General features: G+C 34.6%; 1 protein-coding gene across 19 annotated transcripts in view; it reads left to right on the forward strand.

Moving 5' to 3' along the window:
* The window catches only part of DOCK7 (dedicator of cytokinesis 7), a 215,382-nt gene that overhangs the window by 67,478 nt on the left and 134,757 nt on the right, over window positions 1–13,147 (forward strand). For all 19 annotated transcript variants that reach the window (XR_004302160.1, XM_032427391.1, XM_032427399.1 and 16 more), the window contains 3 exons: window positions 682–824; window positions 4,573–4,666; window positions 5,267–5,429. Coding sequence is in view for 18 of the 19 variants with exons in the window: in XM_032427391.1 (XP_032283282.1) it covers window positions 682–824; window positions 4,573–4,666; window positions 5,267–5,429 (400 nt within the window). In the remaining variant the exon portion in view is untranslated. The remainder of the gene's footprint in view (window positions 1–681; window positions 825–4,572; window positions 4,667–5,266; window positions 5,430–13,147) is intronic.

Genomic DNA, 13,147 nt, shown 5'->3' on the forward strand with positions numbered 1-13,147 from the left:
GTTGGTTTTAAATAATAGGGTTATCTTGCAAGGTCTTGGAATTAAAATTCTGTTTCAAATTCAAATGCTAATAGGGTTATCTTGCAAGGACTTTGAATTAAAATTCTGTTTCGAATTCAAATTCAAGTCAGGGACTATTATGGTTACTAAAATTTTTATTGTGTGAATATTTCCTAGCAAATGCATAGTTCCCCTGTAGCTGCTCCTCATAGCTCATCTTTGGTTTTATGCATAATTTTAGTGTAGTAGAGACTTTTTTTTACACTAGAGAAATTTTAAAAAGAGAACAGGGTGATTTAGGTATAGTGCTTCCTTACTGATCTCTCCAGAAATGAAATTCTTTTTTTTTTTTTTTTAAGGTTATTTATTTATTTGAGAGAGAGCGTGAGCGTGGGGGAGAGGGAGAGACAGTCTTAAGCAGACTCTGCGCTGAGTGCGGAGCCTGACGTGGGGCTCAGTCTCACAGGTCTGAGATCATGACCTGAGCTGAAACCAAGAGTCGGATGCTTAGCTGCCTGTGCCGTCCAGGTGCCCCTCCAGAAGTGAAATTCTTACTACAGTCAATATGCTGAATAGTTTTCAACTTTAATGATTTTTTTCCCTGTGTTTGGAAAGCTGCTTGGAAACAAGTTTTAAATATTATGAAAATGAATATCATACTGTTTTTTCCCCCCTTGGTAGAACGAAAAGGGTCTTGGTCAGAGAGGAGGAATTCTAGTATTGTTGGCAGACGATCCCTCGAAAGGACAACAAGTGGAGATGATGCTTGTAACTTGACCAGCTTTCGACCTGCTACTCTCACAGTGACGAATTTTTTTAAGCAGGTATTGTTCTGTCATGTAGTTATTCTAGGGGGCTATTTGTACATAAAATTTTTTTGGTTTCAGAAAATTTGTAATTGTACATATACATGGAGTGATTTTGATTTTGAGAAATTTAAAAAAACTTTTAAGGATGAAAAGTATAAGAATAAAATAATATTGTACCTCTTGTATAATTATATTTATTTAAATGTTATACTAATGCATCAAAATCAATCCTCCACATTTATATCCTATTTCTTAATTGTAATTTTTAAACATTTATGTTTATGAATTTTCTTAGTCAGTGATTGTGTGGTTGTATCTCCCTTCCCCACCCAAGTTTTTTTTGGTTGAATTTACCACATCCATGGTGTATGGAATAGGACTCTCAGGCCTTTATAGTGCATTTTTGTGCTAAAAGGTAGTTAACATTTTTATAGGTGCATTTATAGGTCCAAGAAGTTCTTGATCAAAGATATTTTATTCTTTGCAAATATGTTCTCTGTACTTCAAATCATGAATCAAATCAGGAGTTTTTAAATGCTGGTCATGATCCATTAACAGTAATGGAAATATAATAGATAATACTCAGCTTAAAAACAAACACAGTAGAATAGAAAAATAATAGTGCATTGTACATAGTGAGGTTAAAAATTGCTTTGGTGAGCTTTTTTCCCCCTAATTTTTGTCTGAGTACATGCACGTATGCATGTCCATACTGGATTTTGATACAAAATGATTTGGTACCATGCATATATTTTGGAACAGATGAAGGGCAAATGCTAAGTATTGTCCAAGAATTCCTTCTTTTGAGGTCTTAGTCTAAATAAGAGGAGGAAATCTTGGCCTACTGACATCTTCTAACTTGAAAGAGGCAAGGTTTAGGAAAGGATGTGCCATGAAGTGAAAGCTAGCAATCTACTTGAAGGCCCTTTCACAATTTTATTGCAATAGCATTTATAGACAGCTGGTCCGAGAGATTCCAGGGGAGAGTAAAGCAGCTGAGAAGTATCTGAAGTGGTAAGGGTCTTTTTATTATGGACAATAGAACAAGAAAGAAAAGGCCACCGTGTTACTTGGAGAAGTGATTGGCTAAATAAAGCTACAGAAACCAGGCAGTAGATTTATGTGATACAGTGACACAGCCTTGCAGCTATGACATTTTTCTCTCTTTCTACTTCTTCAACTGCTATATCACTTCTGCACTATTTCACCAGTTCTTTTTTCATTTCTTCAGCCTACTTTATTATTGAACTGGTTTTGTAACCTTAAATCAACAAGTCATCTATCCACCCACCTACCTATTGATCCAACAAATAGTTTCTGCCTGTTCAGCATGTACTGAGTATCAATCCACCCACCTACCTATTAATCCAGCAAATATTTTTTGAGCATTCACCATGTACTGGATACTGTGTTGGAGACTGGTAGCTGGAAACTAGCACAAAGTGTGAAAACTTTCAATGAATGATTATTGGAAACATCAGCAATAGAAAGCATTTATTTGTTTGTTTGTTTATTTTAATGGAAAGCATTTATACTTTGTACAGTCAATTTTTTTTAATGATTAGCATGTATCATTTTTAAAAGTATTTTTAAACAGCTAGTATACTATGCATCAGGCAAATGCAAAGTAAGTAAAAAGCAGAGATTACAATTTTAATACAGTAGAATTCAAGGTACAAAATGAGAAACAGAAGGCAGTTCTTTTTTAAAGTTGATGAGCAATTACTAACGATGAATTTGATATAGTAATTAGGAGTGCTTATGTACAGATTTGAAATCGTCAAGTCAAAATTATTAAAAGTACATGGAGATATAAAAACAAAATTAAACCCACCCATTAGTTTCAAGAACATTTGTTTTATTTGTTGACAGGTATATAAGTTGGAGTACACAGTGGTGAATATGCAATGTGGAAGTGGGGGGTGTCAGCTAGGCTCATTCACGTTTGGAGATTGACTTAGATCATTTGATCTAGACTGACTTCTCTTGGGAAGACTGAAATGACTCAGGTGTCTCCGTGTCTCTCTACTTCTATTCTTATCCTCTAGCAGGTTGGCTTGGTCATGTTCTCATACTAATGGCAGAAGTTCAACAGGGGGCCAAGCTCATTTGTGCAAATGTTTGTCAGGTCTCTGCATCACATTTGCTTATTGGCCAAGACAAGTCACATGGCCAAGCCGAGGGGTGGGAATTATGCCTCACCCAACAAAAGGCACACAGGGAGTAAAGAGTGGAGGCCAATAATAGAATCAATTTAACAGGTTAAGTGGACAGAAATAATTAAGTAGAGATAATCTGAATGTACTATCAATAAGGACCATTTAAAGATCTGACTCAAAAGAGGAGAGAGTATACTGTTTTAGCAACTAATAGAACATTTACAATAATTAGGCCACAGGAAAAAATCTTCATAAAATGAAATTCTCTAATCATAACTTAATAGAACTCAAAACTATTAAAGTATTAATAAAAATCTTGAATCACTTGGAAATTAAAAATCACTTTTCTGAATAGTGGGATGAAAGAAGACCAGTTCTTTACTCTGTATAGTATGTAATAGTGAACAAATGGGATATGGCTCAAGGTGAGCTCACAGTAATAAAGTAATGTTAAATGTGTTCATTAACATAAAATAAACATATAAACAGTGCATTAAAAACAATAAGATATCAAGTGCAGGAGGTTTGGATTAATGAAATCTAAAGATTGACTCTTGAATAAAGGCGTAAAATTCTTACCTATTTTAATTGTAAGAAAAAACATTAAATTGAAAATTTTGTATTAGGTGTAGTTTGGTTTGTTGTTTGTTTGCTTGTCTCTTTTCCCATTGATTGAGATTGTTTCACAATTTTCTTTCTGGTCTTAGTATCAGGATAATTATTCTTTTCCTTATGAGTAATTTCTGTAAACAAATGTATAAACAAACAAAAAGCAGAATCAGACCCGTAAATACAGAGAACAAATTGATGGTTACCAGAAAGGGTTAAGGGTGGGGGGATGGGCAAAATGGATGAAGGGGAGTGGGAGATACAGGCTTCCAGTTATGGAATGAATGAAGTCACGGGAATAAAAGCCACAGCATAAGGAATATGGTCAGTGATATTGTAATGGTGTTGTATGGTGATAGATGATAGCTACACTTGTGGTGAGCATAGCATAATGTATAAATTCCTTGAATCACTATGTCGTACACCTGAAACTAAGGTAACATTGTGTGTTAGCTATACTCAACTGAAAAAATTAAAAAAAAAAAAGTACTTGCAATCAGAAAAAAAGGTGTAGTTTTTGTTGCTACTTATTCTTTTTTTTTTCAAATTTAGTTAATGCTGTATATTTTGCATTTGAGAAATTTGGTGATATAAAATTGAAAAGACAAACATTCAAGTGTAAAAAATTTTTAAGACTGTCATATATATATGTTTCTTTTATGTCTATATTTTTCTTTTTCTTTTTTCCTTTTCATCTATCTCTAAATTGTATAGATTTTCTGTATTTTAGAGTGTCCTGTAATACCTTATAGACATAAATAATGGGCTATAAGTAAATATATAAAAGTATAGATAATAGTATCATAACTCAATAAAATTTGAAAGCATAAAAAAGGAAATAAATCAGCATGATATTTATTTTTAATCATAATTGTATTAATTTAATCTTACTTTTCATTCTGACTAAACCGACAGAAGAGGGTATGAATATTAACAGGCAATATACATTTATTTTCAATCTACTATATTTGTTTTATGGAATACTTTTTTCTCAGGAAGGAGACCGCCTGAGTGATGAAGATCTGTACAAATTTCTTGCTGATATGAGAAGGCCATCTTCTGTTTTACGGCGACTAAGACCTATTACAGGTATTTTAAAATTTTGAGTAGACATTAATACAACCCTTATCATCACTAATATGTCCTGTTGTTGGTAATTATGCATTCCTTTTTTCACTTATCTAACCCATCTATCTTTCTTTGCCCAATGCTTGTCAGTCTTCTTCATTTTATTATTCTCTTCTCATGGTCTTAAACAGTTTGTATGCAAGATTCAGTACTTTTGATAATTTGAGTACTGAAATGTGAATGATGAATAATATCGTGGCTTAAAATTATTTTTTAGAGGAAAGAAAATGTACATAGAATGGTAAATATTCAGAAACAGATTCATATAATCAGAGCAAACCATTCCAGAGTAAAAAAAGTTCAAATTAAATCACTCATCTTTCAGAATGTTGGCTTGTTGTATGCTAGATGCCTCTGTTTCTGTTTTTTCTTTCTTTCTTTTGCTTCTTTCTTTCTTCTCATTCATTCATTTGGTAGGCATTTATTATTTTACATGTAATTATGTCTGTATCAGTAATTTATAACTTCTTGCAAAAATGTGATCTAAATCCTTCCAGGAACATTTTTACATGAAGTTTTTATTATGTTTACATTGTTTTTATAATATGTTTTTATATGCAGCTCAGCTGAAGATAGACATTTCTCCTGCACCTGAAAATCCCCATTATTGCCTAACTCCAGAGCTGCTTCAAGTGAAGCTTTACCCAGACAGTAGGGTTAGACCTACCAGAGAAATTTTGGAGTTTCCTGCCAGGGATGTCTATGTTCCAAACACTACTTACAGGTAACACATTTTAATTTTAGAGATTTCTGAAATTAGATACTATATATTCTATTATGAAAGTAGAACTAGAATGAAACTCTCCAAAAATCCTTTGTAGCTTTGTTAATTATTCCATTTCTTACTCTATGATTTTACTAAGAGCTGTAATTCATTAAACTTATACTATGTGCCAGGTCAAAGGTCAGATGTTAATTACCTTACATACATTATCTTATTTAATCCTCAGAGCTTGAGGTAGGTATTACCTTCATTTTAAAAGTGAGTAAAGGGATGGAGAGGTCAAGTATCCTTCAGTGTGGTGGAGCTAGCACTGGAAGTGTGGGCTGTGAGATTAAAACATTTGAACTCCCAGTTACTATATTTCCTCAGATGTTCTTATTAGCAGAGTCTAGCATTCCACAGGAACCAGACTTATGTGGCTGCAGTGTGGTCCAGCAACTGATCAACAGTGTTTACTGATCCACTACTCAGAATACTTGACACGAGGTTGTTGAATAGGCTTTCCAGGCTGACCACTCCATAACTCTAAGGGTTCGTTTACTTATACTCCTTATGAATGAAGCCCCTTCATTTGTGAGTGCCTAGCCCGTGACTTGACATTGGGATAGCCAGCAGGGCAGCTCAGATGTAAGATTCCAGCCCAGACTTCCCCATCTTAGTATTTTTCACCACCAAGTTACGCGGTTTCTGAGGCCAAAATTTTTGGAATCAAAGTGATTTCTCTCCTTTTCTTATCCTCACATTTACTCCTCAAACAAGTTTTATAGGCTCTGCTTTCAAAATGTATCCCAAATCCCATAGTTCTTACCTTCTCCAAAGATTTTTTATTTATTTGAGAGAGAGAGAGAGAGAGAGAGAGCACGTGAACACACATACCAATGGGGGAGAAGGAGAGGGAGAGGACGAGAAGCAGACTCCCCACTGAGCACAGAGCCCCACATGAGGCTCCATGCGGGGCTTGATGCAGGGCTCGACTAGGGGCTTCAAGCAGGGCTCAATCCCAGGACCCTGAGATCATGACCTGAGCCCAAGTCAGATGCTTAACTGACTGAGCCACCCAGGCACCCCTCACTCCTTTTAAAACTCTAGGCAAGTCACTATCTAGATCAGCACTGTCAAATAGAAATATAATGGGAACTACATTTGGAATTTAAAATTTTATAGTTCCCACATTAAAAAAATAAAAAGAAACCAGTGAAATTAATTTTAATTATGTTATTTAACCTAAATATACCTAAAATATTATCATTTCAACATGTAATAAATGTAAAAAAGTGTTGAGCTATTTTACTTTTTTTCTTTCCTACAAAACGTCTTCAAAATCAGGTGTGTATTTTATGTTTAAAACACATCTCAATTTCAGATGAGCCACATTTCAAATGCTCAGTTGCTGCATGGGGCTGGAGGTTAGCATATTGGACAGCTTCTGATCTCAGATTTTTCTGTACCTTTCTAATTTGATCATCTTCCTTTAACCCTGGCTAAATCAATTCTCAGCATTATCACCAGAGAGATATTTAAATGTTCTCAATCAGATCATTCATTCCTCCATCTAAAATCCTTCGGTGGCTTCCATCATAAGCAGAAAAAATGCTTTTTTTTAATAACAGTCTTTAAGACTCTGTATGACCTGTCCCCTGCCTGTCTCTAACTTCATATCCTACTCTGCTTTGCTCATTTCACTTTAGCCTCAGTGGCCTTTTTACTCATCCTTGAACAAACAAAATTTCATTCTCCCTAAGGCTTTTCCATTTGTTCTTCTCTTTCCCTGACATGTTGTCCCCTATATTTTCATGTGGTTTGGTTCCTTATTCAGACATATCTCTGCTTAAAGGTCACTGCCTAGACAGGCTCCCTCTCATTACCCTAGGTAAAAAGATCCACTGCTTCTCTCCAATTCTTCACCCTTCTTTGTATTTATTGTTATCTAGAATCACATTATGTAGTTATATGATCGGGTTTTTTTTGTCTTTTTCATTATAATGTAATTAATGTAAAGGGCAGGGACTTGTCTGTTTCCGTTATCACTTTATTTCCAGCATCTAGAATAGTATGTTAGCACACAGGCACCACACAATAAACATTTATTCATTGAGTTGAGAAATAAGGAACTGGACAGTGGTATGAGAGTGGGATTTAGAGTCATAGAATTAGGGCTGTGATTTCTGACTCCACTATGCACTATTTGGTGACTTAAGACAATTTACTTAATATATTGGCCACTCAGTTTTCTTATTAATAAAATGTGAGGTCATAATTATACCTGCCTTCTCTTGTGAGGGTAGAGAGTACAAAACACTGCATGTAATTGGCACTTAATGTGAGTAAAATTTCTGCAAGTTAGGCTAAAGAAAGTATATATTGCTTTTAAAAGAAATAAGGTATTATGAAATTATTCTTCTATAAATTATATATTTAAGTACTTATAAGCACATGGAATAAAGAAGTGATTATATAATCCAAAATTTGTATGAAACCATTTTGAGGTTATCAACTGGACCTCTTACCTAGTACAGGAATCTCATCCAGAGCATCCCTAACTTGTATTTATCTATCTTGCCTCTGCTTGGATTATTTCAGAGATAGAGAAAGTAGAAATCGGGGTCTTGAAGTGGTCTTTTCTTTTATTTCCCACTTGTTTTTGTTATTTACATATTTTAAAAAGAATTGTATGAATCAAAAACTAATGATGTAATGTATGGTGATTAACATAACATAATAAAAAAAGATAAAAAGAATTGTAGGAATATACTTAAAGTTCGTGTAAGTACTGTAGGCTTAAAATTAAAAACAGAGGTCCTTCATCTTATTCCTACCAGCCTTTCCCTACTTCGATGTCTAATTTTCAGTGCCAATCACTGGTAACTCTTTTTGCTCCTTCTTTTGGTATTTTATTCTTTGTTTTCTAAACAACATATTAATGCTACTATTTCTTGATTCTTGTTCAATTTTAAATATCCATTTATTGTTATATTAGGTGAAGATTTAACTCTTACATCTTCCTTCCTAAAAATACATGTACTTGCATAAATTCAGAAAAAAATACATATTCTTGTCATCTCTTCCATATGTATATTCCAGTTTTTCATTAAATCAGTGTTAATTTTTTTTTACCTGTTTGTGATTCTTATGTAACTAGTTTTGCAGTGGAGCCATGAAGATTACTATGATTTTATTCCTGCATTTGATTTATAAAGCTTTTTATTTTCCTGAAATAGTTACATTATTTAGTTTCCCTACTTTTCTGTGTGTTATTGCTAAAATTCTCTAAAGCTTCTTTCAATACAGCAAAATACATCAGATAATCATTTCCTGTCTTGCAGCTTCCTTAGTTCCCCTTGCAACTAAATTGTAAGTGTGGCCAAGGGAGTTTCCGAGGCTCGCTAGGCTTACTGTACGGTTGTCATCTTGGAGCCTGTTTACCATGATCCTGGAAATTCTCTTTGCATTTCTTTTGCTATGGAGTCTTTATTTCCTGTATATTGTTCTTTCTTGTTTTACTCATTTTACTGACAGCCTTCAGTAACTTCCTGAAACAGGGTGTATGGGAGTAAATTTTCTGAGACTTTTACATCTGAAAGTATGTTTATTTTACCTTTACTCCAGAATTACTGATTTTGCTGGATATAATATTCTAAGTTGTAAATTATTTTCTGTCAGGATTTTGAAAACATGACACAACTGTCTTCTGGCTTTAAGTGATACTTTTGAGTGGTCCAATATACTTTTTTTTTTCAAAGATTTTATTTATTTGAGAAAGAGAGATAGAAAAAAAGAGAGAGGATGCGAGCATGAGCGGGGGCAGAGAGGCAGAGAGGGAGAAGCAGGATTCCCGCTGAGCAGGGTGCCCGATGTGGGGCTCGATCCCAGGACCCTGAGATCATGACCTGAGCCAAAGGCAGATGCTTAACGACTGAGCCACACAAGTGCCCCCCCAGTATACTTCTGATTGCTAATCCTTTGTTGGTATCTTTTCCTTTTTTGAGTTGTTTTGTTTTTTTTTACCCCCGGTGTTCTGAACTTTCATGTGATGTGCTGATATGATAACATTTATTTAGTGCTTTATAGTATTTCATTTAAAGTGTTTTCATTTAAATTAATTTATTCAGTCTCAGAAGAATCTTATAAATTATATAATTCTGGCAGAATTGTTACTTACCTTTTATTTACTATAAATAAATAAGAGATAAGAAACTTATCTGGACTTGAACCCAGGTCTTATTTTCTGTATTCTTCATCCTTTGGGATGATAGTACATCCAGCATTTATAGTTATTGACAATATGAATAAAATTAAAATTTCTTATTGCTAGATAATTGATTGCTACATTTTTATTAAAGCAGGCAGAACACCTTTATTTATCTTATTATTTGCCTCAAAATGTGCCTCATTATTTATCCTTGTCTAATAATTTTTTTAATGCCTTATAATTGAGCTAAGTATAACAGTTGATAGAAATGGCATCCTAGGGTATTATGTATATGAAGGGCCGGAAGAGCAAATCTAGGCATGTTTTAGGACTTGAATGGAAGTTGGGTAGAGAGCTTATCTCAAGTGAGAAGACATCTTACTGAATGAGGTAGCCTATTGTTTTCTCTCAATTATGTATCCAGTTTTAATCCAGTTTTACTCTGGGGAAGAAGAAAAAGTTAACACACCAAAAGATTTAAGTGGACTTTATAAAGTATAAATTAGCATGGTTTTACTGTATGAGCTTACAGAAATTAAGTAAACATATATCAGCTGTTTCAGGTAACTTGTTTATTTGTGTTTGATTTTGGTTTTTATAATTGAATGCTTTACCATTTGAAGTGTTTAGCGTCAATAAAGATAATCGGTTGTCCAAAAACTGTAATTATCTTCTTTTGGCAGTAAACTTTTCAGGTATAAGAATGAATTCATAGCTAATTAGCTTGAGAATGATCTGGAGAGATCTTTTAATGCATCTCAGTGCCTTTGGCTTGGACTGTATTTAAATACTCTATTAATTAAAGAGTTGATACTCATCCCAAGCATTATTAGTGAAAGTAACATTGTAGGCAAAAAATGATTCATTAAATGTGTAAAGAAGAACTGTTCTTCTCTCAAGTGTGAGCAGTTTATTCCCAGAGAATAGTAGAACTAGCTAAACTTATCAATAAGATTAGGTTTATTTCTATTAAACATTTATGGAAAACAAATACTGCTTTAGGTTCTAATATTTTTCATCAAAATAAATTGGTTTCAGGTTAGAATTTTATATAATCTTTTTAATCTTATGTATTGCCTTTAAGAATCTCATGTAAAATGCTTTAACTCATTAACAAACATTGTCGATTGTAATATAGGATGTCAAGTTTGCTAAGTTTCTTAGGGTATAGAAAGGATCATAGTGCTTTGTTAGTAATAGGTGAAAACTGTTGAAGCAAGAAGATACATTGTTTAAGAAAGAGATTAATAATTTTGTACTGTAAGAGTGTCTTCAAAGAAGTAAAGAAAGGTACACGAGAACATAGAAGTAGAATTATGGTTTTTATACTTTGTTGATATTTTTCCTGTAGTTACTCGTTGGCCAAAAAAAGTTTCTTTCATTTTTAAAAAAGAATGATTCTAAAGTTGATTGTATGCTTTTTTTTTTTAAACCAATCTCTGAGTTATAAAAAGAAAGAATAGTTTTTGTATTACTTGAAATGATATGACTCTATGCATATTTTATGAAAAATTGGAAAATGGAACCATATTTTGCAACCATATTTAATTTTAGGAATTATCTAAAATTGGAGATTGACTGGTTTTCCTTCTTTTTACATGGGGATAATAAAAGTTCCTATATCTTAGAAATTTGTGAGGATTAAATAAGATAATATATAAAGCTTTTTGCAAAGTGCCTGACACAGTGCTCAAGAGAAGCTGAGTCATTATTATTATTATTGCCTTTATTAGATTACATTTATCCAAGCATTACACAACTGGAGAGAGAATAGTTTGAAAGCATAGGGATTCTGGGCTTTTGGGGTATAATTAGATAAGAAAATGATTTTAAAAGGGGGGTTATCAAAGTTAATAGTATCCTGCTTTGTATTATTACTTGAGCCTTCAGTGCCCATGTGACCTGAATATTAAATCATATAGGTTGCTTATTCTACTTAATACTTTTAAAAAATTTTAGTCTCATGGACAGCTAATATTTTTAGGAATTTATAGTTTGTTTAAAAAAAAATAACCTTGGGGCACCTGGGTGACTCTGTCAGTTAAGCGTCTGCCTTCGACTTGGGTCATGATCTCAGGGTTCTGGGATCGAGCCCCGCATTGGGCTTCTTGCTCAGTGGGAAGCCTGCTTCTCCCTCTCCCTTTGTCTGCCGCTCTGCCTACTTGTGCTCTCTCTCTCTCTCTCTCTCTGTCAAATAAATAAATAAATAAAATCTTTTTAAAAAAAATAACCTTTATCGGGGTGCCTGGGTGGCTCAGTCATTAAGCATCTGCCTTCGGCTCAGATCATGATCTCAGGGTCCTGGGATCGAGCCCCACATTGGGCTCCGTGCTCCGCAGGAAGCCTGCTTCTCCCTCACCCACTCCCCCTGCTTGTGCTCCCTCTCTTGCTGTGTCTCTGTCAAATAAATAAGTAAAATCTTAAAAAGAAAAACAAACAAAAAAAACCTTTATCGTATCTAGAAAATCTCGCATAGAAATAATTCTAGAATGACAAAAGGGGGATGTCTGAAACTTCATCAGAAATCAGCTAACATACAGATATCATAAAATATTTGCATAAGTTTCCATATATATTTGCCAACTAAATTGTTGCTGGATTACAATAGTATTCTAACCCAGTTTGAATTCTTTTTCTTTTTAACCTTTTAAGGAATGTTTCACGGTAAACCATAATTTCAGGTAATACACACTAGTGGTCATTATACAAACCTATATGTGTACATTTTCGCAGTGAATAATGTTTAAAAAAAAAAAGGTGAAGTTGACACTGAGGCTCCTTGTACTTTCTATACCATCATTATTTCATTAACTGTGTAGCAACCTGCATAGAACCAGTATGATTAGCTGACATTCCAGAGGGATCACATTCGTAACTGAAAAAACAAGAAATTTAAGCATTTTTAATATGGGTTTTAAGAAAATATTTGCACAGGGGCGCCTGGGTGGCTCAGTCGTTAAGCGTCTGCCTTCGGCTCAGGTCATGATCCCAGGGTCCTGGGATCGAGCCCCACATCGGGCTTCCTGCTCGGCGGGAAGCCTGCGTCTCCCTCTCCCACTTCCCCTGCTTATGTTCCCTCTCTCACTGTGTCTCTCTCTGTCCTATAAATAAATAAATCTTTTTTTTTTAAAGATTTATTTTTATTTTTTTTATTTGAGAGAGAGAGAGAAACAGCATGAGAGGGGAGAGGGTCAGAGGGAGAAGAAGGCTCCCTGCTGAGCCGGGACCCCAGTGTGGGACTCGATCCCTGGACTCCGGGATCATGACCTGAGCCGAAGGCAGTCGCTTAACCAACTGAGCCACCCAGGCGCCCTAAATAAATAAAATCTTTAAAAAAATAAAATAAAAATAAAAAAAAAGAAAATATTTGCACATTGTGGGGCGCCTGGGTGGCTCAGTATGTTGAGCATCTGTCTTCGGCTCAGGTCATGATCCCAGGGTCCTGGGATTGAGCCCCGCATCAGGCTCCCTGTTTGGTGGGGAGCCTGCTTCTCCCTCTCCCTCTGCCTGCCACTCTGCCTACTTGTGC

Source organism: Phoca vitulina, unplaced genomic scaffold (assembly GCF_004348235.1).
Source record: "Phoca vitulina isolate PV1807 unplaced genomic scaffold, GSC_HSeal_1.0 scaffold2, whole genome shotgun sequence".
Lineage (NCBI taxonomy): Eukaryota > Metazoa > Chordata > Mammalia > Carnivora > Phocidae > Phoca > Phoca vitulina.